General features: G+C 49.4%; 1 protein-coding gene across 5 annotated transcripts in view; it reads right to left on the bottom strand.

Annotated features, from left to right (window-relative positions):
- Positions 1-20,686: 20,686 nt before the first annotated feature.
- Positions 20,687-25,972, bottom strand: part of CHST3 (carbohydrate sulfotransferase 3) — a 42,285-nt gene continuing 36,999 nt past the window's right edge. For all 5 annotated transcript variants that reach the window (XM_055425509.2, XM_055425510.2, XM_055425511.2 and 2 more), the window contains one exon: positions 20,687-25,589. In XM_055425509.2, coding sequence (XP_055281484.2) covers positions 24,290-25,589 — 1,300 coding nt within the window. In that variant the 3' untranslated portion in view covers positions 20,687-24,289. The remainder of the gene's footprint in view (positions 25,590-25,972) is intronic.

The following is a 25,972-nucleotide window of genomic DNA, read 5'->3' as shown; positions in this document are numbered from 1 at the left end:
GAGGCTGGGCTGCAGCAGCTCTCCCCAAGATACTGGCAGGCCCAGAGGAGACAATTGCTGAGGCACCACAGAGGCCCCTGAGGAGCCATCATGTGGGTACCCAGGGGGGAATTACATGCTTGCCAAGGGCTACTGGGCCCCACATTTCCTAAGAACCCTCTCCTGAGTGCCCCAGTTTGGAGGGACGCTCTGTCAAGGATGATACTGGACTTAAAAACTAGGAGGTCCTCTTGAAGGGCCCAGTCCTCTCAAGTTCAACCCAGAGACCGTCCACCAGTCCCTAAATCTGCTAGGTTGGGGCTACCTGTCACATATCCATGTGGCCCAGGCCCTCAGACCAAACCCGTCAGGCAGCCAACAGGGCAAGATCCAAGGAGATACCAGCAAAGACCCCCAAGCCAGGCCTCAGAAACGCCAGCTCGTGTCCACAAGAGCCCCTGCTAGGCTCTGTGCTGGGCCTGCCGAGGACAGCTACGGAAGGCACAACTTGCTGAGGTCAAGCTAGCACAAGAATATGACATCCAGCATAACAAGTAAAGCAAAATGAACTCACAGTTCAGTAACTAACAACCCTCAGTACTTCCTGGGAACTGACATTCCAGGCTCTGTGCTAAGCTCTTTATCCTGTTGCCCTGTCATCACATTAACCTTGTGAGGTGGGCTTTATTGTAACCCTGTTTTGTTTTTTTTACAGATGAGAAAATAGCTCAGAGAGGTTAAGGAACTTGGTCCAGGTCCCGCAGCTAGTAAACCATACGCCTGGGACTCAGACCCATGCTTCTAACTCTGGCCTTCTGCTACCAAAGTGTTCTTAACCGTGAGAGTCATAGACCCCCTTGAGATTCTAATGACAGCTCTGAACCTTCTAATCAGAAAAGTGCCTGCAATATAAACATCCAACCCACTCACAGGCGTGAGGCCCCCTTCCTGAGCAGGCTCAGGAGGGCCCCAGGCCTGTTGTTGCCATCATGAAATTTTTAATGCTTTCTGAACAATGGGTTCCACATTTCACTTTGCCCTGGGCCCTGCAGATTATGTTCTGCATAAGCCTGCACTTCTTATGCACAAGCCACACACACCACAATTTGCAAACGACTTCAGATGTGCAGGAATCCCATGAGACCATTCAGAGACTCAAGAAAGACACTTTTTGCTTTCCGCTGCTTCCTGGAAGGCCGTGTATGTGTGCACACTGCATGTGTGTGTTTGCAGGTGTGTGTGTGTGTGGGGGTGAGTGTGCTGAGTGTGTATGTGGCACACTGCCAGGTAGAACCGTGTTCCCCGGGGAAGGGAGCAGAGGAAGAGGTGGTGGGCTTGACATCGCCCTCCACACAGTTTCTGGAGCAACTTCTTCACTCTGAGAGAGGAAACCCAGTCCTGATGATAAACAGCCTGGTACTAAACCCATGTCCTTAAAAACCTGCCACCTCCTGAGACAGGACAAGGAGGCTTTGTCCAGATGGCAGCCTCAGGGTAAACATAGAAAGGTGGCCAGAGGTGGATGCTGAGGCCTAGGACTCTCTGTGCCCACCCCTGAGAGCAGAGACTCCTTGGTGAGGGATGGGCACTGGAGTGGCACATGTGTCCCTGAGGACGTAGAGGGCAGAGAGAGACTTTACAGTCAGGAGCGGGCTGCAGGGGCCTTTATGCAGTTTTCGCTCTGATCTATGTCACCTTGGGCAAGTGGCTTAAGTCACTGTGACTCAGTTTCCCCATCTGTTTAATGGTTGTTGCTCAGTTGTGTCTGACTTTTTGCGACCCCGTGGACTGCAGCACACTAGGCTTCCCTGTTCTTCACTGTCTCAGACTCATGTCCATCGAGTCGGTGATGCCATCCAACTATCTCATCCTTTTCGCCCTCTTCCCCTCCTGCCCTCAGTCTTTCCCAGCATCAGGGTCCTTTCCAACGAGTCAGTTCTTTGTATCAGATGGCTAAAGTATTGGAGCTTCAGCTTCAGCATCAGTCCTTCCAATGGATATTCAGGGTTGATTTCCTTTAGGATGGACTGGTTTGATCTCCTTGCAGTCCAAGGGACTCTCCAGAGTCTTCTCTAACTCCATAGTTCAGAGGCATCAGTTCTTCAGCACTCAGCCTTCTTAATGTCCAACTCTCACACCCTTACTGTTTAACAGGGATAACAGTAACACCACCCATGAGGTTATTGTGAGTGTTGAATTTAGTCGAATGTCCTTCCAACATAGCACAATAAATGATAGCTATTGATGCATTCCTGGAGAAGGAAATGGCAACCCACTCCAGTATTCTTGCCTGAAAAATGCCATGGACAGAGGAGCCTGGAGGGCTACAGTCCATGGAGTCGCAGAGTCAGGCACGACTGAGTGACTGAGTACACTGTTGTATTATTATTAAAAACTGGATAGGAGGACAGGGCTTCAAGCATGACAGCTGTGCTTTTAGTTTGGGGCTTTATTCTTCTTGTTTTTAATCATCCCCATGTGAGATGCCACTGTGGGGGGCAGGATTCTGTGGCTAATAATTAGGGAACCAGTGCTGGGATGGGAAGTGCCCTGAGGGGAGGTGAGAATCTAGGGGGAGGCTCATCCTTCAGGACAGGGGTCCCAAGATCCTAGGGACCTGGACTGGCCTAGAGTCTGAGGCTGGGGCTCTCTACAGCAGTTGGGTTTAAACAGAGAATTTCTTTTCAATAACAACAACAAAGGGCTGTTACTTTGTCTTCAAGGGTGACAGATTCCTGGATTCCCATCCTTACCCCCCACCCCCGCCAGCCTCCCTGTGAGCCGGGTCATAGGGAGGAGCTGCTCCTGGTGGACAGATGAACTGCCTCCTACCTCAGAGCAGATCAGGGTATCCAGGGGATGAAGGAGGCAAGCAGCAGGGCTGGAATGATATCCTACACTGGGGCTCCCAACAGATCAGAGCTCCACCTGTGCTGGGGGTCTGCCCTGGGGCTCTACAGGACCGACTGAGGGGCCTTTAGATACCACTGTCCACCCTCCACATCTCCCAGAGTAGATGTGATTTTGAAGTTCATCCCTGCCATGTGTGTGTGCTAAGTCATTTCACTTGTGTACAATTCTTTGTGACCCTATGGACTGTAGCCCGCCAGGCTCCTCTGTCCATGGGATTCTCCAGGCAAGAATACTGGAGTGGGTTGTCATGCTCTCCTCCAAGGGGTCTTCCCCACCTAGGGATCGGATCCGTGTCTCTTATGTCTCCTGCATTGGCAGATGGGTTCTTTACCACTAGTGTCACCTGGGAAGCCATAAGTGCAGTTAACATTTTATTTAAGATTTTTTTTTTTCATTTGACTGTGCCAGGTCTTAGATCCCATGGCATGTGGGATCTTTGATCTTCATCATAACATGCAGGATCTGCAGTTGTGGCATGTGAATTCTTAGTTGCAGCATGTGGGATCTAGTTCCCTGACCAGAAAGCAAACCCAGGCCCCCTACGTTGGGGAAGTCCCTAAGCTAACATTTTTGAGGCTTTCTACCTGCTGAGTTCTCTCCTAGGCTCTTTGTCTACATTATCTCATTATGCTTCACAGCATTCATATAGCTCCAAGAGTTATCACAGATGAGGAAAATGAGAGTAGAAAGGACAATAACAAGGAAACAAACTGCAGTTCCGTTCAGGGAATGTCAGAACTACATCCTCAACCTTGGGCTACTCAGACCCTGGGCCCCAAGCCCACAGCTTCATACTGACTTCTCTCAATGGGACAGAGGCCCAAGGAGGCCGGCAGGGTCTGAAGGCTGAGAGGGAATGGTCCTGTGTGCCCTCTTCCTCCCCTGGCCAAGATGACTGATGACTCACTCTAAATAACCCACACACCTTGGTGGTAGAGGAAACTCTGAGCATTACTTTCAGGTAAAAAAAAAAATCAGGTTGGGTAAAGTACTTGACCCATCATAAGTGTTGCGTAACTGTCTGCTGTTATCATTAGCTTTTGAGTGGGGTCACTGGCCTCCCCAACCCACTTCGAGGATGCTCTATAATCCTCCATTAGAAGGGCGAGGACTCAGCCTGAGGGTGAATAACTTGCTCAGGCCACTCACACACCTCATTCCTGGCACCTTGACCCTCATAGACACATCATCCCCCTGCTAGAGCGCTGAGTAATAGGGGCGGGGGGTGGGTTGTGAGTGGACGCACCCAGGGAGAGAGAGGTAAGCCAGAAACCAGATAGACATAGTAAGGAACTCAGGAGGCCAAGTATGGCTTGACCATTCCCCAGGTATGTGGCCTTGGGTGGAACGCTGACCCGCTTTTATGTGAGAAATGGCAGAGAATGATAGAAGTGACAAGGATTCTCTCCTTGACCACACCCCAGCCAGGCGCCTTTGAGTCCTCTTGTGGAGTAGGCCTCAACCTTGAACTAGAAAGAGCTGAACAGGACTTCCCTGGTGGCACAGTGAATAAGAACCTGCCTGTCAATGCAGGGGACACAGGTTCCATCCCTGGTCCAGGGAAGATGCCACATGCTGTGGGGCAACTCAGGCCATGTGCCTCAACTACTGAGCCCATGCTCTGCAACAAGAGAACCCACTGCAATTGGAAGCCCATGCACCACAGTGAAGAGTAGCCCCTTCTCACTGCAACTAGAGAAAGCCTGTGCAAAGCAATGAAGACCCAACATAGTCAGAAATAAATTAAAAAAAATTTTTAAAAAGAGACCTGAACAGACGCTAACAGTTTCTAACAGCTGAGGGCCACATTCGTAGGATGGATGCTGGTCCCTCTTAAAGAGCCCACTTGGGAGCTCATGGCTGCTGATAGAACTGACTGTCCCAGCTGTTACCTGAAAAGATGGCCCACCTCCCAACCTCCATGGGAGTGGAGGAGCACAACCTCTATAAGGCCAGTTAGCCAACACTCCGGGGTTTCATTAGGACCAACACCTTGGTCTTCACCACCTGACTCTGCTGAGCCCCTGCTTACCCACCTCCCTCTTCCCTCACTGTCCCTTTAAAATGCCCAGGCACCTGTGCACAAGGCCAAGTTGAGTTTAGCTCACACCTGACTCTTCTCCCTACTGCAATGGTTATTACTGATTAAAGTCTGTCCAGACCACTCTAACCAGGCTGTTTCGTCTTCCTCAGAGGCATCTCAGGCCCGCTGTGAGAGTTTAGATGACATGCTCAGCCCGTTGCTGGGCATGGCCTTGCTCATCGGGCATCTTCACCAGGTGTGTTATACTGTTGTAGGTGGAGGGTGTTAGAAAATGACATGCAAGAACATTGACACCAAGACTTTAAAACTTCTGGATTATTTTCTTCCTCTCTGGGCTAAGCAGAGAGGAATCCTGCACCAATCCAACAGAAGACTTACTGGGGGTGTTGTTGGGCAAAGATGAAAGCTTAGGAAGATAAAGAAGGGATCTGTGTCCAGTGGGGCTGGGAGAAGTAAAGGGTAGGAACCTGGGGTAGAGGGCAGGAAGACATGTGAATCAATATACAAGCACACACACCCTTTCCCCTGTCCAGTTTGTTTACTGTCAGGCCCCAGGAGGTGCAGTAGGTCAGCTGTCACACCTCCCAGATCTATGCTGGGGCCAGACCACCATCCCAGTTGGTAAAGATGGGAAAGGCAGAGGCATCTTCCTTCTAGATCAGGCCTATGGGTGGGACCCGAGAAATGAGAGCCCCACAACTGTCTGTTTTAAGAAGAACACTACATCCTATTTGGGTGGAGATGGTAGAGAGGCAGAGGAGTTTTAATTTATAGGAAGTTTTCAACATCCTAGATGAAGATTTTATTTATAAGAATCCGCATTTAAATGGATATCATGTTTTTTAAGGACAAGTGTAAGAGTGGTTTTATGAAGTATGATCCTTGCTTTTGGAGACTGACAGGAATAGCATGATTAATTCTCATCATCAACATGGCTCCAAATGCTTTATAGACCTCCTGTGTCAGAGGAAGTAATTATCACCTTGGATGGAGAGTTAAAATTAGACAGACTAAGGTACAAGTTATTCATCTTATTGGCTCTGTGTGACCTTGAACAAGAATTATAGGCTGAATTATGTCCTCCAGAATTCATATGTTGAACTCCTAACTCTCAGAACCTCGGAATGTGACCTTATTTAGAAATAGGATTGTTAAAGATGGAATGAGTTAAAATGAGGTCATATTGGGGAAGGGAGGGCCCCTAATCCAATATGACTGATGTCCTTGTAAAAAGGGAGAACTTGGAGGCAGACACACATAAGGAGAACACCATGTGAAGATCAAGGCAGAGACTGGGGTGAAGGTTCTACCAGCCAGGAAACACCAAGGATGCCAGCAAGCTACCAGGAGCTAGGAGAGAGGCACGGAACAGATTCTCCTTCACTCCTCACAGAAGGGACCAACCCTGTTGACACCTGATCTCAGACTTTTAGCCTCCAGAGCTCTGAGACAATCAATTTCTGTTGCCTAAGCCGCCCAGTCTGTGGTACCCTGCTGTGGCAGTCCTAGCAAACTAATACAGCATGGCACCTCACCACTCAGTCTCAGTTTTCTTGTCTGTAAAATGGGGATAATAATAGTACCTACTGGGAGGGGTGATATAGAGGTGGGGGAAATAAAAGCGTCATTGTGGGATGATATGAAATCGTGTGCGTGAAATTTTGAAAATTGTAAAGCATTATAGAATTTAAAGAATCTTCTTGTTTCATTTCAATTTTTAAAAAATGATTAAAAAAATACAGTACTTACTGTAGCAGAGATAGTGACAGTCACCAAACGTTCTGTTTGTTCCCCTGTATTTCCCACCCCCTGAAATTGGGTAGGTGCCATGTGATTAGTACTGGCCAACGGCCTGTGGGCTGAATGACATGAGTCACTTCTGGGAGAAAGGGTAAAAGAGATGGCGTACAACCCTCCAGTTTTTTTCTCTGCCTCAGCACCAAGGCCTCCTGTTCAGTTGGTTGAGCGACAAGATCAAAGCTTCCCAGCTTGCTGAGTCACTGTTTGAAGGAAAGATGCCCCAGAGAGATTCATGGACCCACAGCAGATTTCATGTAGATAAGAAGTAAATCCTTGTTATGTCAGGCCCTGAGACTTTGGGAACTGTTTGTTACCGCGGCACACGCTATCCTATGCAGACTAAAACACTACCTCCAGGACTGTTGTGAGGATTAAATGGGTCAAAATATATAAAGCAAATGGCATATAGTAAGATGTTAGTTATAACAGTAAATGTTAGCTACAGCTGTGTGACTGTAGGTAGGATATGTGACCTCTCTGATCCTGTTTCCTCTTGAAAATATTAGAAGCAATGACAGCATCTACTATGGAATTGCTGTAGGGATGAAATAAGGTTCTACTTATAAGTGCCTGGCCTAGGGGTGGTAAAGTGCGTTCATTCTTCGCTCTCTGCTTCTCATTATGGCGGCCTGGTCAATGTGCTTGCCTGCCTGTCTCTCTGAGGCTCCTCTGAGCAGGACTTGGCCGGCAGCCACTGACCTTTCCCTCCCTGATGAAAATGCACTGGGCCCCATTCTGTGGTGAAGTCATTACCGAAGCATCTGCTCTTTGTTTTGTAAATCTTCCCACAGTGGGGCTGGAGGCCCACCCTGACACTGCTGCCAGGTCTTGGAGGCGGCTTTATGCCCATGCAGACTGAGGATCAGCTGTGTGCTAGGCAGACGGCACTTCCCAGGGCTGGCCAAAGTCCTGGGCTCAGTGGACCTCGGCTTTTCCATGGATCAAGATGAGTCAGCTTTCCTTGGGCTGGGTCATAAGGAAGGCGTGCCATAGGGGCTCTCTGTGCCATGTGCAAGGAAAGGGAACATTTCTCTTGAACAAAGGGAAGAGGGAGGACGTTAAGACACCAATGGACCTGCAAACTGAGAGCTGAGACCAAGTTCTGGTGCCGCAAAGATCAGCCAGAACCAGGGGCAGAGCAGGGATGTTCAGAGATGGCCTCTGTGAAGTTACAGACCTGCTAAATCAGAGAGAGATGTCAAGATTTTCCTTTAATGTAAAAAAGGAATAGATGTTAGATAAGGCCATGGTTGAAAACAGCTGGATTCTAGTAAGTACTTCACTGTTAACAGCTGTTTGTGCTGAATGTGCTCTTGGAGTTGATTTCACATCAATTGGCCCTTGTGGTGTTAGCGGTGGTTCTCCCAGGATCTCCTGGGCCCTGGTGCCGAATCCAGCCTCTGTACCTTGACAACAAATTAAATCTCAGAGACAGAGTTTTGGGTGAAGTAGAGAATAGCTTTATCGCTTTGCCAGGCGAAGGAGGCCACAGAGGCCTAATGTTCTCAGAACTGCGTGTCCCAACCTGGAGGTGGGTAATGAGGAGTTTTATAGTAATGGCTCAAGGAGGAGGGCGTGATCCGCTCATGGACATTCTTCTGATTGGTTGGTGGTGAGGTCAGTCAGCATCATCAACTTTCTGGTTTCAGCGTTCTGGGGTCTCCCAGCTTGTGAGCAGCATACAGTCAACTTTTCCCCCCTGGTGGGGATTTCAGCATCTGTAATACAGCTCAGAAGGATTGTTATGTATATTCCCTGAGGGGAACCAGGGCCCTGCCCCACGATGCACTATTTATTGTTTCTTGACTGTTCCACCCTGTCTCCAAATCCATTCCCTTCCCTAATTAGTGACTGAATCAGTGGCTAGGAACTCAGGGAAGGTCAGGGAGGCTGAATGAAGCCTATTTCCTGTAATCAAGAAATGGGGGACACAGAAAGGCTTTTGTGCCCAGGAGCCCCATGGAGTCCTGTTTGGCTTCTGCCCCTCTACATAGCGGTTGTCCAGATGACTTGAGTCAGTCTCTGAGGACAGCAGGAGGCAGTGGCTCTCAAAGTGTGGACCAGGGACCAGCAACACCAGGGCACTGGTTAAAATGCAAGTTCCCCATGCCCATCCCTGACCGATCGAATCAGAAACTCTGGGGTGGGGTCCCAAGTCTGCATTTTAACAAGTCCTCCAGGAGAGTCGTATGCACAGGAAAAGTTTGAGAAACAGTAGATCGTCGTATATGATTTTATTTATTTCTTCATTTATTTTTGGCTGTGCTGGGTCTCTGTTGCTGCGTTGTGGGCTTTCTCTAGTTGCAGCAAGCAGGGGCTACTTTCTAGTCGTGATGCATGGGCTTCTCATCGCAGTGGCTTCTCTTGTTGCAGAGCGTGGGCTCTAGAGTACAGGCTCAACGCTCATGGTACACTGGCTCAGTTGTTCCATGGCATGTGGGATCTTCCCGGATCAGGGATCGAACTCATGTCTCCTGCCTCTGCAGGTAGATTCTTTACCACTGAGCCATCAGGGAAGCCCAGTTGGTAGTTTCAATGTGTTGAAAACTACTCGGTTAGTTTAGGACCTTTGTGTTTTTAAAATAAGTGAGTGGGTGAGGATTGAGTTTAGTGGCCTCTTCAGTGGTGGCTTATTTCCTCCCTGCTGAGGTTCAGAGTTCAGGATGAGAGGAGCTGGCCTCTACTCCCTGTAAGGTGAAAGGGGACAGTGACCTTCCCATTCTTTGAGTATCTTCTGCGTGTGTAAGTGACAACGAGCACAGTGAGTACTGCTCTGCCACCATCACCCGTAGCAGAGGAGGCTGGCAGGCTCAGGGCATCCTTGGCGCACTGTATTTTGAGACAGGACTGAAAAATGCAAAGAGGTGGAGCCCAGGCTCCCTTAGCTGCAGCTTAGTGCATCCCAGCTAAGCCAAGTTCACACCCTGAAAACATAAAGCCTTTTTCTTGGGTTTTGGCACTTTCTTCACAATCCTAATCCTGGAGGAATTAATTTCTCATTTTGGAGTAATAGAATAGTTGTGGGAAGTGGGTGGAGTGGGAATTTCTAGGAATCACAGTTTTTTTTTTTTTCATTCACTTCTTTCTTTTATTTTCAGTTTAATGTTCCTGATGCTCCACCCAGCAACAGTTACTCTGCTTTGTCTTGGGATCACGTATTGGTGTTTCCAAGCAGAAGGGACTAAAGTATGCGTCTGGGTTAAAGCAACTGGAGGATGAAATCTGGCTAGAACTCCATACCCTCTGCTTTCCCAGCCTGGAAGGAGGTATGTGCATGTGTATGCACCTGTGTGTGTCTATGTAGGGGACAGAATATGTGCTCTGATCTGGTTCTTCCACACCTGGAGAAATCTGTGACCCATATGAGCCAGCTCTTGTCTAGTGAGGGCCACAGGAGAGGAAAGAAATCGAGGGTAGGCAGACACCTGCTGGCGGCTTCTGTGGGTTCCAGGGGCATCTCTTTCTCTCCTGGCTCATCCCTCTGGATTCTGAACACATCAGCTTCCTGTACATGCCTTGCGCCCCAGGCACACCTTGGTCCTCACTTGGTTATTAACCACCCTCCTCTTTCCTGTCTGTCTCTGCCTTTCAGGGCTTCTGCTGGCAACACTGTGGGGTTTCTCCTTGGCTTCTTCCAAGTCTGCTGGGCTAAGGGAGATGTCTTGGATTTATGAAAATCAGCCCCATATTGGGGCCAGATGCTTCAGAGAAAATGAGGTGGTCAGGACGAAGTCAAGAAACAAACAGGGGAGAGAAGGAGGCCCAGCAGTGAAGGGCAGTCTCCTCCAGGGGCTTCTGAAAAGTTTCCTTTCTCTGCGCAGCCTCTGCTCCTTCTCCTCCCAAACCAAACATTTGCTTATGGTTTTTGTAAACTTCCATGTCTCACTCTGGGGCCAGCACACCACTGTTTGCTGGGCTGTTTCTTCCTCTCTGTGGACGGAACCCGGAGTCCTGGCAAGTGTGAATTGAATGCCTTGCAGGAAGTTGAGGGCAAATGCCAGCCCTGAGTGGGGACAGCTAGCAGATATGGCTTTCTGAGGTGGGTGAGGAAGCAGGCAAATGCTGAAGCTCTTCTCTTCCTAACTGCATGACTTGTATTATCAGAAACATAGTCATAGAAATCATAGCAATGGTGATGATAAATCACCCTGGGGCACTGTACTGAGAATGTCACACATACCTTCTCATTTAGAGCCTCCAACATCCCCTGAGCAGGCACTTTGGGGTTGTTATTACCTCCATTTGTACTTTGAAACTCAGAGAGGTTTCCATGAATCAGGGATGGAACTGAGATTTGAACTCAGGCAGCCTGATTGCAAAGGCTACACTCATTTTTTTCTTTTTTTTTTATAAATCATTTATTTGACTGGGCCAGGTCTTAGTTGCAGCACGCAGGATCTTTGATTTTCATTGTGGCATGCAGGTTCTTATCGTTGCAGCATTTGATCTCTTAGTTGCAGCATGTGGAATCTAATTTCCTGACCAGGGATCAGACCCAGGTCATCTGCATTGAGAGCATGGAATCTTAGCTTCTGGACCACCAGGGAAGTCCCCAGACACTATGCTCTTAAACATGATGTTATGAATGTAAGGAATCCATGTTTATTAAAGAAATTGTTTAAAATTCAGATAAGTAGTTTACTGTCAACAGTTTGGTTTATGTCTTTCCAATCATTTCTCTGTGCAAAATATTTCACATTATAAAAATATTTTATGTAAATGGAATTTTATAGACTACTTTTGTTTAATATATCTTAGATATCTTTAATGTCATAAAAGGCCTTCTGCATGATTATTTTAATAGTTGCAAACTATCCCAACATATGTATAACCATAATTTATTTGACCAATTCCTTACTATTCAATAGTTAAGAGGTTTTTTCTGTTTGTTTTTCACTATTAGAAATGTTTAATGATTTAAACATTAAATCTTGGCATTCAGCCACAGTTATTTCCTTAGAATAAACTCCTGTACTGGATTTGCTGGATGAAAGGGTATGAAAACTGTTAAGGTATTTGATGCGTATTACCAAACTTTCCTCCCAGCAGATGAATGGGTGTTTCTCTATGCCTTCACCAGCATTAGGTTTTAGTATTTTAAAAGACTGTTGCCAATTTAAGAGGTCATTGTTGTTTGAGTTTGCGTTTCTTGGCTGTCTGCTGAGTTTGAGCTTTATGCCCGTGTTTACTGTGGGCCTGTATCTGGAGGGCAACAGGAGAATTCCTCTAGCAGCTCTGCGTGTAATATTTCTGTCTTAGCTCCACTCTTGTGGCACTGAAAGCCAAGTCCTAAAGAGAATCTCTGGTCCACTGCTTCTTTCTTGGCCAGGATCCTATGAGCGCTGTTCACAGAGGCATATGACATCTGCAGGGATTGCCTAAGATCCCAGACAACTGGATTGACAAGTGCCTTTTATATACCCCTGTCACCAAGAATAGGATTGAGGGTGCCAAAGGCCTGAGCCTGCACAGGTCCCCACATTGATGTGGCACAGCTGTCCTGAAGTCCAGTCTGGAGCAGGAAGACCTGGGTTTACAACCTGGTCCATCCAGGGTCTGCCTCTCCAAGGCTTAGTTTTCTTACCAGTAAAATGGGGGGATAGTGAGTAAAATGATCAAATCAAGAGCCAATTTCACAGGGATGGAAGGATCATCCAAGGAGATAATGCTTGGAAGGTACTGGGCATGTGCCAAACTCAATAAATCATCATGATGATTATTTTTTAAATTGCTCTTTGTGACCTTATATACGAGATTACTCATCTTTACCACCTCCACCCCCACCCCCGCCGCAACACACACACAGCAACTGCAAATCAGTTTTCTTCTCTTTTTTTTGGCTACTGTAGATGACATATGAGATCCTAGTTCCCCAACCAGGGTTCAAACCCATGACTCCTGCAGTGGACACATGGAGTCTTAACCACTGCACCACTGGGGAAGTTCCTCATTATGATTACTGATCAGTTGTGAGTATCTGGAGGGTTTTGAGAGAGGTATTTTGAGTGAATGGAGGTCCTAGGCCTCTGAGGAGACTGATAAAGCTCAGGGAGCTGTTGCTACAGGTAGAGACTGAGTGACATTGCATTGCCAAGGTCAGAAAGGAGCTGGTGACTTATACTTGAACCAGTGAGGTCCAAACCACTTGAAACTGGACAGTGCCATCTGTCATATACAGGAAGGGACTGACACAATCATTGGGTCTGATGGTAGGTTTTATTTTTCCCTTATTGGGAATTTTTTAGGACAGATGATTACAAATTAAGCCATATCAGAATTGTTGTTGAGTTTCCAATGAGTATAGAGGTAAGTGATACTGAGCCTGCCTGGCACATCTGACATGGGATGTCTGTTATCACACAGACAGGGACTGTGCTCTTCACTTCTGTGCCCTGCGGCCTGGTGTGGAGGCTGCATACTCTGAGCACATGGCCAATGTTTGTTGGGCTGAACAATTTCTGCTACTTTTTATCACAGCAAATTCCTTAAATCTTGCAGACGCTCTGTTCCTTTATCTTTAAAATGGGGAAATCATTTCCACCTCAGTTGAGAGCAGTACTGAGGATTCAATAATAGACAATGAGTGAGTCCCCAGGACAGTGCTAGGGTCATTGTAGGAGCTCAGGAAATGTTCATTAAATGAAAGTGGTGCCGAAAGACGGAAACAACCCAAGTATCCATCAACTTACGAATTCATAAACAAAATGTGGTTTATCCACACATTGGACTATTATTTAACCTTAAAAAGGAATGAAGTTCTAATACATCCTACAACATGGCTGAACTTTGGAAACATTATGCTAAGTGAAAGAAGCCAGAAACAAGAGGTCACACATCGTATGATTCCATTTATACGAAATGTCCAGAATAGACAAATCCATAGAGACAGAAAGTAGACTTGCAGTTGCAGGGCATACGGGGGTTTCCTTTTAGGGTGATGAAAATGTTCTAGATGATGGTTACATATTGTGTGCATGTGTGCGTGCTCAGGCACTTCAGTCATGTCTGACTCTTTGTGACTCTGTGGACTTTAGTCCACCAGGCTCCTCAGTCCATGGGATTCACCAGGCAAGAGTACAGGAATGGATTTCCATTTCCGTCTCCAGGTTACACCTTATGAATGTCCTAATTTCACTAACAGTAAATTTTAGATCATGTGTGTATTACTACAATTGGGAAAAAATGTTTATTCCAACTGCCTCTTAAACTTCCTCTCCATTCATTCTTTCACCCACCCACCATTTGTGCTGTGTCAGGAGACGCAATGTGAAGGCTTTCACTGAGACTTAACCACCCGTGAAAGAGAATATGAAGGGCATGTATCAGGAAGTAAGCTGTCAGGAGCATTTCCCTGTTGTGAGCTCCTTGGATTCCTACTTCCAAGGGCAAGTCTTAACACATGTCTTCTCAGCTGTTCCTCTGCTCCCAGCCAAGCGAGACTTGCTTCGAAGTGGTAGGCTTCAGACCAAGTCTGAACACACTTCCATTTGGGCCAGCCAGACCCCTCAGGGGCCAGGTCATTAGGGAGAAGTGCTGCCCATTGGACAATGCTTTGAATGAATTGACTTAAACCCAAATCTTCTTGGTTCTCAAGGGTCAGCCTTTCCACTCATAAAGACAGAAGGTAGAGGGCAGTTTTTTCTTGGAACTGCTTAAAAAAATCAACATCAAGTCAGAGGAAAGAGACTGCTGAAACACAGAAGTGGATTAATGAAAGCTTCCAAAAGGAAAGGGAAGATTAGCCCCTACTCACTTAACCAAACTCTGGAAGTTGCTCTGTGGGCCATTTGAGGGTCGTTCCTGGAAGCTAGGCACTGCTTTTTATGATTTGTCCTGCTGGGGCAGATACTGAGGGACCTATTCTATTTGGTCCCAGGTTCCACTGTGAGCTCTATTTAGGATTTCCTATAACCTTAAAGGGGCTTCCCTGATGACTCAGTGGTAAAGAATCCATCTACCAATGCAGGAAGTGTGGGTTCAACCCCTGGGTTAGAAAGATCCCCTGGAGAAGGAAACAGCAACCCACACTAGTATTCTTACCATGGGGAATTCCATGGACAGAGGAGCCTGGAGGGTGATAGTCCATGGGGTCCCAAAAGACTTAGCAACTAAACAACACTAGCCTTCAAAATATTTGTTGATTCATTGATTAACTGAGGGATCCAAGAGTGTGAACATAGGGTGAAGGACCTCTGTCTTCAAGTAATAGCAGCCACTGTTTATTCTGGGCTTACCATGAACCAGACACACTACACTCATCCTTCACATTGATACTATCCCGATTTTAATACATGAGCAACCCAATGCTCAGAGAGGGCAGTTTACTGTCCAAGGTCACACAGCTTGGACACCTTGCTGGAGAAGAGCAGACTCAGGATGACTTTGGAAAGCTGGCACATAGGGAAGAGGTTAGGCTTGTTCTGTATGATCCCAAAGGATCTGCACAGCATTTTCGTGGCCTATGGGGTCCTAACAGATGGAAGTGGGAGACTTGAGGCAAAAGATGGGACAGAAGGGTCTTCAAGGAGTAGGGATGTAGATTCATATGCGGACACTGCTGGTCATGTCAGCTCTCTGTGCCTCTCCCTTCTCATCTGTAAAATGGGACATAATTGGTCAGACCAGCCCACGTTGCTTCACTCTGTCATTCAGCAGCTCCCTACAGTTCTTGGGGTCAAGTCCAATCTCTTCTTATCATGGCTTAGAGGCTCCTTCATACTCAGGTCCTAGCTTTCCTCTCCAGCCTCCTGCCTCGTCACCACCTCAACCACAGCAAACTGTTTCTCGGTCCCCAAACCCTTCAAGTCCTCTTCATCCTCCAGGACTTTTTACATGCTGTCTCCTTGGTCACCCTGTTGACCTTTCCTGGGTGGGCAAGAATGGGGTGGCGTTTGAACCCAGGCACTGAGGATTGCCATTGTGTGCATCAAAAAAGCACACCCAAGGGGCCTGTTAGGCCCCGCAAGTGAGCATCACCTACTGTGTGCATCAGAGCAGAAAGAAGTGGAAAGCTTTGCAGGGAGGGCAGCACTAGTGTGGACCAGATGCTGCGTGGCCCTGTCCACCCTCCGGGTGGGAAAAGCACCTGTGCTCCGCCCCACTGTATATTCTGTCCTCCTGCTCAGGTGGCTGCTCAGGTGGGCGGCAGCTGCTTTGGGGTAGGGGTGAGCAGGTGAAATTCAGGTGTGTGTGGAGAGATGGTGAGGGAAGGGGGAAGGTTAAGTTCCACAGTGTTCTGACCAGACAGACCTAGGCAGAGTCCATGGTATCCAGAACTAACCACATTATGCCCAAGGTCTAAGCATTAAGGGCCCCTCAGAGGGCCCTGTAGGGGAAAGCCAACACAGACCTCAGCATTCCACCAGGACTTCAAGCAGGGTTTGAAAAGTCAAATGCTTCAGGGCCTGGGGTGCTGTCCTAATGAATGGAGTCGCACTGTGGCCTTCCTGGCCCGTTGCTTTCTCCCTTTGGATGGACATGGATTCACAGAGAGGAATCTATGTGCCCAATGTGTCCGTTGGAAGTAAAGCGTCAATGCTGATGGTGTGATCAGTGCCGCCTTGTATTGGAGAGACGAGAGAGAGCCTGGGCCCCGCCCTTCTCCGCAGCTGCAGCCAGCTGTTCTGCCAGGATGAGAGCCCTGGGTGACTTACCACCCCAGGGAGCAGGTGCTGTCAGGCCCCTCCCCTCTCACATACCTTTCTTTGGAAACTTGCACTGTGCTCTGGAAACTTCCAACCACTTGTATCTTCCTTCCTTTCTGGGCCTGACAGTTTTCTCCAGAATTGCAGAATGTTGTTCTGCCAGCAGGGCAAGTGCTAAGGGAATTAATACACCCCAAGAATGGCCTTCAGCCAGACTGACGGGTCTCTGATGTAGGCATGCTCAGTGTCTTCGCCTTGTGCCTCAGCTTGGGGCATCCCGAGGTTCAGGCTTTATGCACTTCCTGGAAGCATTCAGCGCCCGTTGTCCAAGGTGGCCGCTGGCTCAGCACTCTTTGCTGCCCGTCTCCTCCCCTGCTCCCCTGCTGGGCTGTCTGCAGCTCCCACATAAACCATTTGCTCTCAAACCTTTGTCTCAGCATCAGCTTCTTGTGTGACTCAAAGCAAGAGGCCTGATTTTCGCGATGAAGCAGAAATCTGTTTTTTATATAAAATCCCTTAATTTTTAAGTGTTGGTCAGTTGTTATAAACAAAAGCAGACCATGCATGGACCACGCATCCACAGGGTAGATCTGGTCCATGGCCAGTGGTGTGTGGGGCTGGGTGTTCACCTGGGCCTGGCCTGACCCTGACATCCCTTAAATGCTTGGACATCACGGCTGTGGCTATTCTCATGGGTGTTCTTTCCAGCAACGTGGCTGTCTTCCTTCCCCGCATCTCTGAGAATGTCCCTCCCTTGTTGTCACTCTCCTTTCCTCCCTCCTCCCTTCCTTCTCTCCCTCATTCTGATTTTCTTGGGCAAGCCTCTCCAGCTGAGTCTTCACTGCTTGCTTGCTCTTCTAATGACCTGCACAGCAGCATTTAGCAAGGGGTTTGCTAGCTATTAGGGGATTGCATCTCCAGGGAACATGTTTACTGTTGGTAACCTTTGTCCATTTTTCAGAAATGGTTCCTTTAAGAACTACCCTAAGCTCGAGTTTCTTAGATCAGTGGTGTCCTGTGATGTTTATGCCTGGTCTGGCATCTTTTGGGTAATGCCACAGAGGCCCCGCAGGAGTGGGTCAATTTGAGGACACCAAGGATTTCAAGCCACAGGCAGGTTTTATGACAGCAGCATGGATGCCTTGGAGCTGTGAACTCTGACCCCCCGTGATCACAAGGCCGACTTTTGCTCCTGGCCTGCAGCTCAGTGAGGAGGATGGGAAAGCAGGAAGGGGCCCTGAAACCCTGGGTTTTTTCTCCCTTGAAGTAGGCAGCTATATCACCTACCACCTTACTGTCTGCTTACCATGGCTTTTAGTCCTAAACACTTGCCCTTGCAGGTTTCTGGTAAGTACAAACTGTTCTCTAGAATGCCAAAGTCTTGAAAATCTTATTCAGAAAAAAAGTTTACGTGATAAAAATTCCACCCATAAAATTGGTTTTGAGGGAATCCTGGTAAACTGGATCAGAGGAAAGCAGGGCTTCTCAGAGCCTTTAATACACTAATGTGAACTGTACCTCCTTACAAGGGGTTAGGTGACCATAGGTCCTCCAAAAAGACTCGGGGACACTGCTGTGGACTCCAGGGCCTGGCAGGGCTCTGTGCACAAGTGCACAGGCCCAAGGCCTCTCTCTGCGCGTGATCAAGCTGCCTGCTAGGATCGAGCCAGCTGACTGGCTGTCTCAACGACTCCATGGGGGTGTTCGGCTCCTTCCCAGGGTGGGTAACTTGGGGTGTAGTACAGGAACATACAGGAGCCCTCAGAGGTCTGGGAGTGGAAAGAGGCTTGGCCTAGGCTGGTGGCTGACAGTGGGAGGGTGGGGAGGTCTCCAGTCTTCTCGGCTCTATGATTAGGGCAATTTGTTTCTCCAGGGGGCCATTTGTGGTAGGAAACACAGCCGAGAAATTAAACTAAATATATCCAGTGCCCAGAAGATTGGAAACAGCAGTGGCACCTGGCTGGGGGCCGGATGGCCAAGGTTTCACCCAGGTCGGTGTGTCATGTTGTGCTTCCTGTATTTCAAGGGCTGGGAGGGGAGTGGTTTGAGTTTCCAAGGCTTGGCCTGGGTGAAATGACAGATACAGGTTTGAATTTGGGGGGAAGAGGTCTCCTGTCCTCATATCATGCTCTACTCTGTCACCCCCTCACTCCAGGGACTCCCCAGTTTTCAGCTGTTCTTTGCCTCTTCATGGCTGCTGCTGTTCCTGCTTATCCTGGGTCCCCACACCCACAAAGCTCCACAGGCTCTGTCTTCTCTGGTTCTAAAATGAACTTTCTCCCTTCTTCCTGGGGAAAAAAACCGTTCCCTCCAGGTGGCTGTTAGGAAACAAAAGTGTGGAAATTTAATTTGCACTAAGTTGATGTGACTGATACAGCATGTAATTGCACTGCATTTCCTAGCTGCAAGGGTTCTTAGCAATCTCAGGTGATTCTTGAAATTTATTTGAAGGCCAAATGAATGCACAGTTGCTCTGAGTGGGAAAGCATTGCCTGCCCTTACAGCTGACTTGAGTCCATCCCTAAAGGGGTAGTTTTGGAACAATGGTTGTCAACTACTAATTACACCTTTCATTGTAAAGGCAACTGGGGTACAGATTAAGGGAACTGACTTACCCAAAATCACAGGACCAGAAAGTGGCAAAGCTGGGACTTGTCCCCAGGTCCCCTGGCCTCTAACTACTGTCCCTGTCTGACAATGCCTGGGTATTTCTCTCTCAGACTTTGTCCTTGCAGCCAACTCCAAACTGTTATTACCAACTCTGCCACTCTGGTAACATAAAGAACATTCACCTTCTCCACAGCCCCTGCACGTATCCCTACTTTCCTTGTGCTTTTCACCTCTCAGAAACAGGAAGCAGTTTCTGTGACTTGCTTCATGCTGGAAGCTACCCCTTTCCTATGGCTGCTAATATTTTTTTCTTGTTAATTTTTTTAAATTTCCCCCAACCCCGCTTTATTGAGATATAATTGACATATAAGTTTTCCTGTTAATTTTTACAACCTAATTGCTGCTGAGAATAAATACAAAGAGGACAGAGACACACTTCAGATTCTGCTTGTTGCGTGTTTTCATTTTTAATTAAATAATTCACATTCTGTTCTGCAAAGCAGATCTCGACTGGCAGTAACCACCAGCTTTCTGAAGGCAACCCCTGTATTTTCAGGAGATTGTAGCCACGGCAAGAACGTTGATGGCAAGGACATTGATGGCACGGGGACTGGGAGCAACATGGCCAAGCAGGCTGAGCTACATGCTACACATACAGATGTGTGGACACATATGTACATACCAGGCCACCTATCGCCAGGAAAGGGGTATCCTGTACTACGTGGCCATGAAATATGACATAAGGCCAAGGTCTTGGCAAAAAGAGTTTGCAGGATCCAGGAGGGAGCAGGGGAATCAGGCAGATTTGGCCTAGAAAGTACAGATGAAATGGAAACTTTAGGGGGTGCCCTGTTCAAGCCCAATGTTAGAAGTAAGATACATAGGTCATTTTATTTGACAAATAAATACAAATAAAATACCTGGTCCATAATATGGGCTAGGCCCTGAAGATGGCACCATGTAATCTTGGAAATGCATAACTAATTAGTCCCCCATGCACAGTATGGAATGACAAAGGTCACAAGACCCTAGGATCTTGAAGTTCTTAAGACATCTGCAGTTGCTAATTCTGCTTCATCCTTTTGAGGTAAAGAGCAGCTTCCACTCTTCCTGAAACCGTGGTAGTTGAAAAGCCACATGGCTGCATTCAGGAAACCCTGGGCCTCTTCCCTCCCTTTCTAACTGGACCATGTCCTAGGAATCTTCCCAAGCAAACCCATCAACTTTGGATCTCAGAGGATGCACCTTCTTTAAATGTGATCAGACTGACAAGACCCACTTCTTCTTGGATCTCATCAGTCCACACAAATTTAAAGGAGCATCCTCTGCAGGCATCTGTTCCCCCCACCCCTCCCTGCCTCAGGGACACAGCCATCCAGTCTTCTGCCCCCATCCTTCATAATCCAGGGCCTCTTAAGGGACAGGCCCTAGAGTCAATTAACACAGGCCCAGGGCTGGAAGAGACCCTCAGGGTTAGGACCAAAGCATCGGATGCTTACATCTCCTGTCTGCTGATTGGCTAAACATACAACTTCTGGGACACGGATTCCCTGGAGCTCATTTGGAGAGCAGAGGTGGAAAGATGTCATTGTAATGGGTTCAGTGGGAATTTTGCTCTTAAGGGTTTGGTCAGAAGCTGTCCCATCAGACCAGACTCTGGCACAGCTCCCAGGCTGAGGGTGCTGGCAGACAAACATTTTGTTTTTCTGTTTTCAAGTGAGTGCATCACATAAACGGACAAAGGGCTAGAATTTGCTCGTGCCTCTCCACCTTAGTGATAACTTGGTGATAACCTGCAGGAGCTGTGCTATAGAGCCCTGCACATCTTCCCTCTCTATGGGACTGAGGAATCCTGCCCCCTCCCAGATCCTGCTCCCACAGACCTTTCCCCATGTCCTCATCCACTCCAAGATTTATAAACGAGGTCCAGAGGAAAAGCCAGGAATGGGCAGCAGGGGTGACGCCCTGAGGGTGCTGGACACTGCCCTGTCTCACCAAGGCCTGGAATGTTCTGAGCTATTTTTATAGGCTGGGCTAAAGAGGTCTTCATGAAGAAGAAAATGAGTAAACGCTCATTGCTGAATGAGCCTCTTGTTCCAGGGGAGCTGGCGGCTGGCAGAGGTGAGGCCTCAACGCTCCCTGTCTCCAGGCAGGTGGGTGTTGCAGAGGGGAAGGCTCGGGTGTGAGGGGGGAGAGCAGCAGGAACAGAAAAACAAACCAGGGCTGGCCTTGCTCGAAAATGAGGCACTGCCTCTCAGCTGGACCACTCTCCCTAACCCAGTTCCAGCTGGTAACACCTCATGTGGGTCTCCAACCAGGTCCCAAGGAGTATAAAGTCAGTAATCACCCCACCCTGTCCTCCCTAAAACCCCAAGGGTTCCCAGAGCATTGCTGAGCCCAAGGCAACACTCAGGTGAGTTGTGTCTTATTTCAGACACGTGGGCAAAGGTAATAATGCAGAAAGGGTCTTACTGTCGTATCTTCAAATCAACAAGAGGAAAAAGCCCAAGCTAACAAAATACCCTATAGCTGTCATGACTCCCATGCTCTCAGCTTTGTCCTCTGGTGTATTTTGAATTGTCTTGGAGTGTCCTTGTATACATGAAGTGAATGGCTTCTATTACTGTTGTCTTTCTTGATTTGGGTACAGCTTTGAGTCCCTGCAAATAATAAAATATTTTTCCGTCTCTTCTTTTTCACACAATAAATAAATTAAGTCAACCTGCAGTGTATAAATTGTCAATGTCCTGAGAAGTCCCAAAGGTCCATTCTCCACACAGTCCTCAGGATTCAGGGGTAGAGGCCTTAGCCCCAAAGGCATAGGAAGGAAGGAAGAAAGGAAGGAAGGAAGTCCGCTATCCACACTAGGAGGGCCCCAGGACCCAGGAAGGATGCTGGACAGAGGTGTCTGCCCCCTACCACCCCCAAGTAAGGGATAGTGGAGGGAGCAGGGCAGGGGCTGGGGAAGAAAGGTCAGCACTTCTGGGCCTGCCAGAAGCATCCTGGTACCACTCTGCCCCAGGATCAAGTTTTCAGAGTTAGAGTAACTTTGGACCCCAAATTAGAGCCAGTTCCCTGCACAGTTTATGCTTGGACTATAAAACCTAGAGATTTCCTTGATTGGCTGAATCCATGGTGATGGAGACCCAGGGTGCAGATTGTAACGGATCCCACAAGATGGCCACTGTCCTCACCTTTTCAAAGGCTGGCTTCCCACCAGGATGCACCCCTCCCTTCCCTATAGCAACCCCAGCTGGACTCAGATCTTGTATTTACCTGCTGTCCATAATACTGGAAACAAAACTCAGCCCTCCAGGCTTGATAATGGGATGGATCTGATACAGAGGTTGTCCAGGAAATCAGAAACAGCCCTTAGTGAACTTCTGATGCTTCCTGCAAGTTCTCAGGGTGTACTGAGTTCTGCTCCCTGGTTTGGGGTGATAGTGGGGGAAGGCTTCCACTTTGGGGACATTTGGCGCTTGGTCATAGGCCCCTGACCCCCCAGGAAATATGTTAGGGCTTAGGAGAGATTTTCAAATCTGGCCTCTTCTTGAGGAGGCGGTGAGGACTGCTAATTTATGCTGCCTTGGACACTCAGCAAAGAACACTGGTGATTTCTGAGATCTGTTCCACATGGGTTCAAACAGAAAAGCCCGTGGGGCACTGTGGGCTGCCATGTGGCCATCTAGGCTCTGATCCTTCTGGAGGAAGTTTCCTTCTCCTAATCCTCTCTCTCCAGCAGGATCTAAAGTGTGCCCCACTGATCCTCCCAGCCCCCCTCAAGGCCACAATGCTTCCAAGCAGCACTCCTGCAGAAACAAACCTGAAAATATAGCCACAAGAGACCAAACCATAAATTACTTAAAACACTCAGACCATCCCATGTTGAGCAACACTCTTCCCAGAGCCCTAAAGGAGGAATTCCAGACACTAACCACAACCAACCATGTGGCTGACCTTGGTCCACTGTCTTCTCAAGGGAGGGGCTATCCTGATGTGACTTCTCCCCCAAGAGCACTCTATACTTCCATTTGGGCCCTGCCCCACAGAGGCCTGGCTGGAAATGACAGAACTCCTGAGCTGCCTTTTGTCTCCAGGGACCACAAATGCTCCTGCCAGTCAGGCCTGAAGCAGCTTTCAAACACAGACATGCTCTTGGGGAGTCAACCGAGCTGGGACGGGGCCTTCAGGCTGCCATCACACGGGGATCAGACACGCCAATTTAAAACATGCTCCCTGCTAGCAGCAAGGACAAGAGGGAAGCAGCCATGAGAATCGAAGGTGGGCAGAGGCCATGCACTTGGCAGTTCTGTACCCATCATCCAGCCTCAGACTTACATGGGGAATAGGGTCATGGTCCATGGCCATATACCACTCCCCCATCCTCCTGCATGCTGCAAGCTAATTAATTTGTCCTGTCTGACTCTTTGCAACCCGTGGACTTTCGCTCACCAGGCCCCTTTGTCCATGGGATTCTCCAGGCAAGAATACTGGAGTTAGTTGTCATGCCCTCCTCCAGGGGATCTTCCCAATCCAAGGATCCAACCAAAATCTCATATCTCCTGCACTGGCAGGGGGGTTCTTTGCCACCAGTGCCACGTGGGAAGTCCCTCCCTCATCCTCCAATAACTCGGAAATGCTTTTTTTTCTGTATGTATGTGTGCGTGTATTTTTCTGTGTGTGGGGTGTGAATGTAGGTATGTGTCTTTATATGTATATTTTGTCGCTCTATATAGAGCTGATTTCACCTCTTCCCAGGGACCCACTCAGATGCTACACTGGATTATGAAGAAATTCAGAAACTGAAAGGTTCACACTGAGTAAGGCAGGGGGTCTGTGATAGTTCGTGCCGGAACCCCCCTCCGGTTGTTAAACATTTGTAGACCCTTGCCCACTAGGTCTACAGGCCATCTATGTGTGTTTCATGTATGTTTCTGTGTGTGTGTGCGCATGTGTATGTGTGACAGAGAGAAAGAGGGAGAGCGCGGGAAAGGAGAGAAGGAATTGTGAGCAGGCCCGGGCCTGCCTGGGTCTGCTCAGGAAACGACAGTCCCTTAGGTCTGGGTTTGACAGCCCTCAAAAGGGCCGGCCACCGTCCTGTTCTCAGCGGGAAGCCCCGGGCCCACAGCTGCAGGGGAAGCGAGCGGGCTGGGGGCCTACTTCTACAGCGCAGGCGCGGCTTACGCCCGGTGCGTCTTCCAGCCCACGCCCTGCGGCGGCGCCGCAGACTCCCCGCGGGCCTGGGTGAGGCAGGCAGAGCGGGACTTTCAGCAGCAGGGGTGCTGGCGCCCCGGGCACCCTACGTGACCCAGAAGGTGCCGCGCTCCTCCAGCAGGCTGACGGAGCGGTTGGAGAGCGAGGCGGCATCCTGCACCGGCTTGTAGCCGAAGAGGCGCATGGCCGGGCCGCAGGCGGCCTGCACCACCTGCGCCAGCTTGAAGGGTATGCTGAAGCGCCATTTCTCAAACTGTTCCGAGGAGTTCTTCTGCGTGGAGTAGATGCCGTCGTGGGCCGCCTGGGTGTTCTTCTGGATCCAGTCCTCCACCTGCGGGGGCAGGGGGATGCCTGCAAAGCGATACATCTCCTGGGCCTTCTGCAGCGGCCGGAGGGCCACGTCCTCGTAGCGCACCAGCATGTAGCGGCCCCGCAGCCACACCGGCTGCCTCAGGCCCAGCTCGGCGGACAGGCGGATGCTCTCACAGTTGCCCTTCAGCCGCAGCACCTCCTCCTCCCTCAGCTGGTCCTGTCCCTTGGCCAGCCACTTCTTCCAGGTCTCGTACTTGTCCGCGAAGGCCACCATGCGGGAGGCCAGCACAGCGCGGGGGTCGCGCACCAGCTGGATGACGCGCAGGTCGAGACGGGGGTCCTCGGCCAGCGGCTGCAGGAACTCCAGTTGCCTGATGCGGACGGCCTTGATGGCCATGTGCTCCTTGCGGCGGCAGGCTTCAGCTGCCAGCGTCATGTTGAGAGGGCCACAGCGGCGGTTCTTGCAGGGATACTTCTCGAAGACCTTCTTGACGAGGGGCGTGCAGACGGGGTCCTCGCAGAGGGAGCGGCTGGAGCCCCTGCGGAACACGAACTGGGTCAGGTGGTCCTCAGGCGCCGGGATGATGAAGTGCTCCAGGATGTACAGGTCGCACAGGAAAAGCTGCTTGAGCACGTCGCGGTAGACCAGGGCCGAGCCCGCCGCGTTGGCGCCACCCTGCTCAAAGGACACAGTGCGCTCGATGTGCCACAGCGGCTCGAAGAGGTAGAAGATATTGCCCTGCTGATTGAAGAACTCACCCACAAACGAGGAACCGGTGCGAGTGGTGGCCATGAGGAGCACGTGGCGCCGGGGCGGGGCCTCGGCGGGTGGGCGGGGTTCCGGCTGCTCCCACTCCTCTTCCGCCTCCAGCATCTGCTCCTCCTCGGCCTCCTCTGCTGGCTCCATGCCCAGCTGCAGACTGAGGTTTCGCAGGCGGCTCTGCAGCTGCAGGAAGGCCGAATCCAGCTCACTCAGGGACAAGAGGGATGCGTTCTCGGCCAAGACCAGGGCTGGATCGGTGCTGTTGGCATCTACCAGGGATTGGGGGATCTGCTTCAGCTTGTCTGAGACCCTGTGAGAGCAAAGGGATACCGGGATCAGTGGCTGACTGGGGACTCTATCCCATGCCACCCTAAGGAGCGTCCCAGGATGACCACCCAGAAGCTGACTTTGAGGCAAGGATATGAGCGTAAGTAGTTTATTTGGGACGTGATCACAGGGGGAACGGGTAGGGACTTGAGGTGGAAAATCGCTGTGACCAAATTGCTCTGCCAGGGGAACTCCAGGAGATAGTGTAGACAGAACACACCTCAGGATTCCCTCACCCAGGTGATGTGAAACTCCCAGGTGGCCTTTGCTGAGGGCCTCTCCCAGAAGTATTTACTCCCCAGGACTTCTGGCTTGCCAGTGTGCAGGTGGAGAGTTGTAGGGGCTTGCAACAGGATCCAGTAGGCA

Source organism: Moschus berezovskii, chromosome 12, assembly GCF_049115385.1.
Source record: "Moschus berezovskii isolate FMDL1 chromosome 12, NW_MosBer_1.0, whole genome shotgun sequence".
Taxonomy (NCBI): domain Eukaryota; kingdom Metazoa; phylum Chordata; class Mammalia; order Artiodactyla; family Moschidae; genus Moschus; species Moschus berezovskii.
The sequence above is the reverse complement of the archived record's forward strand: the minus strand, read 5'-3'. Positions and strand labels throughout refer to the sequence as shown.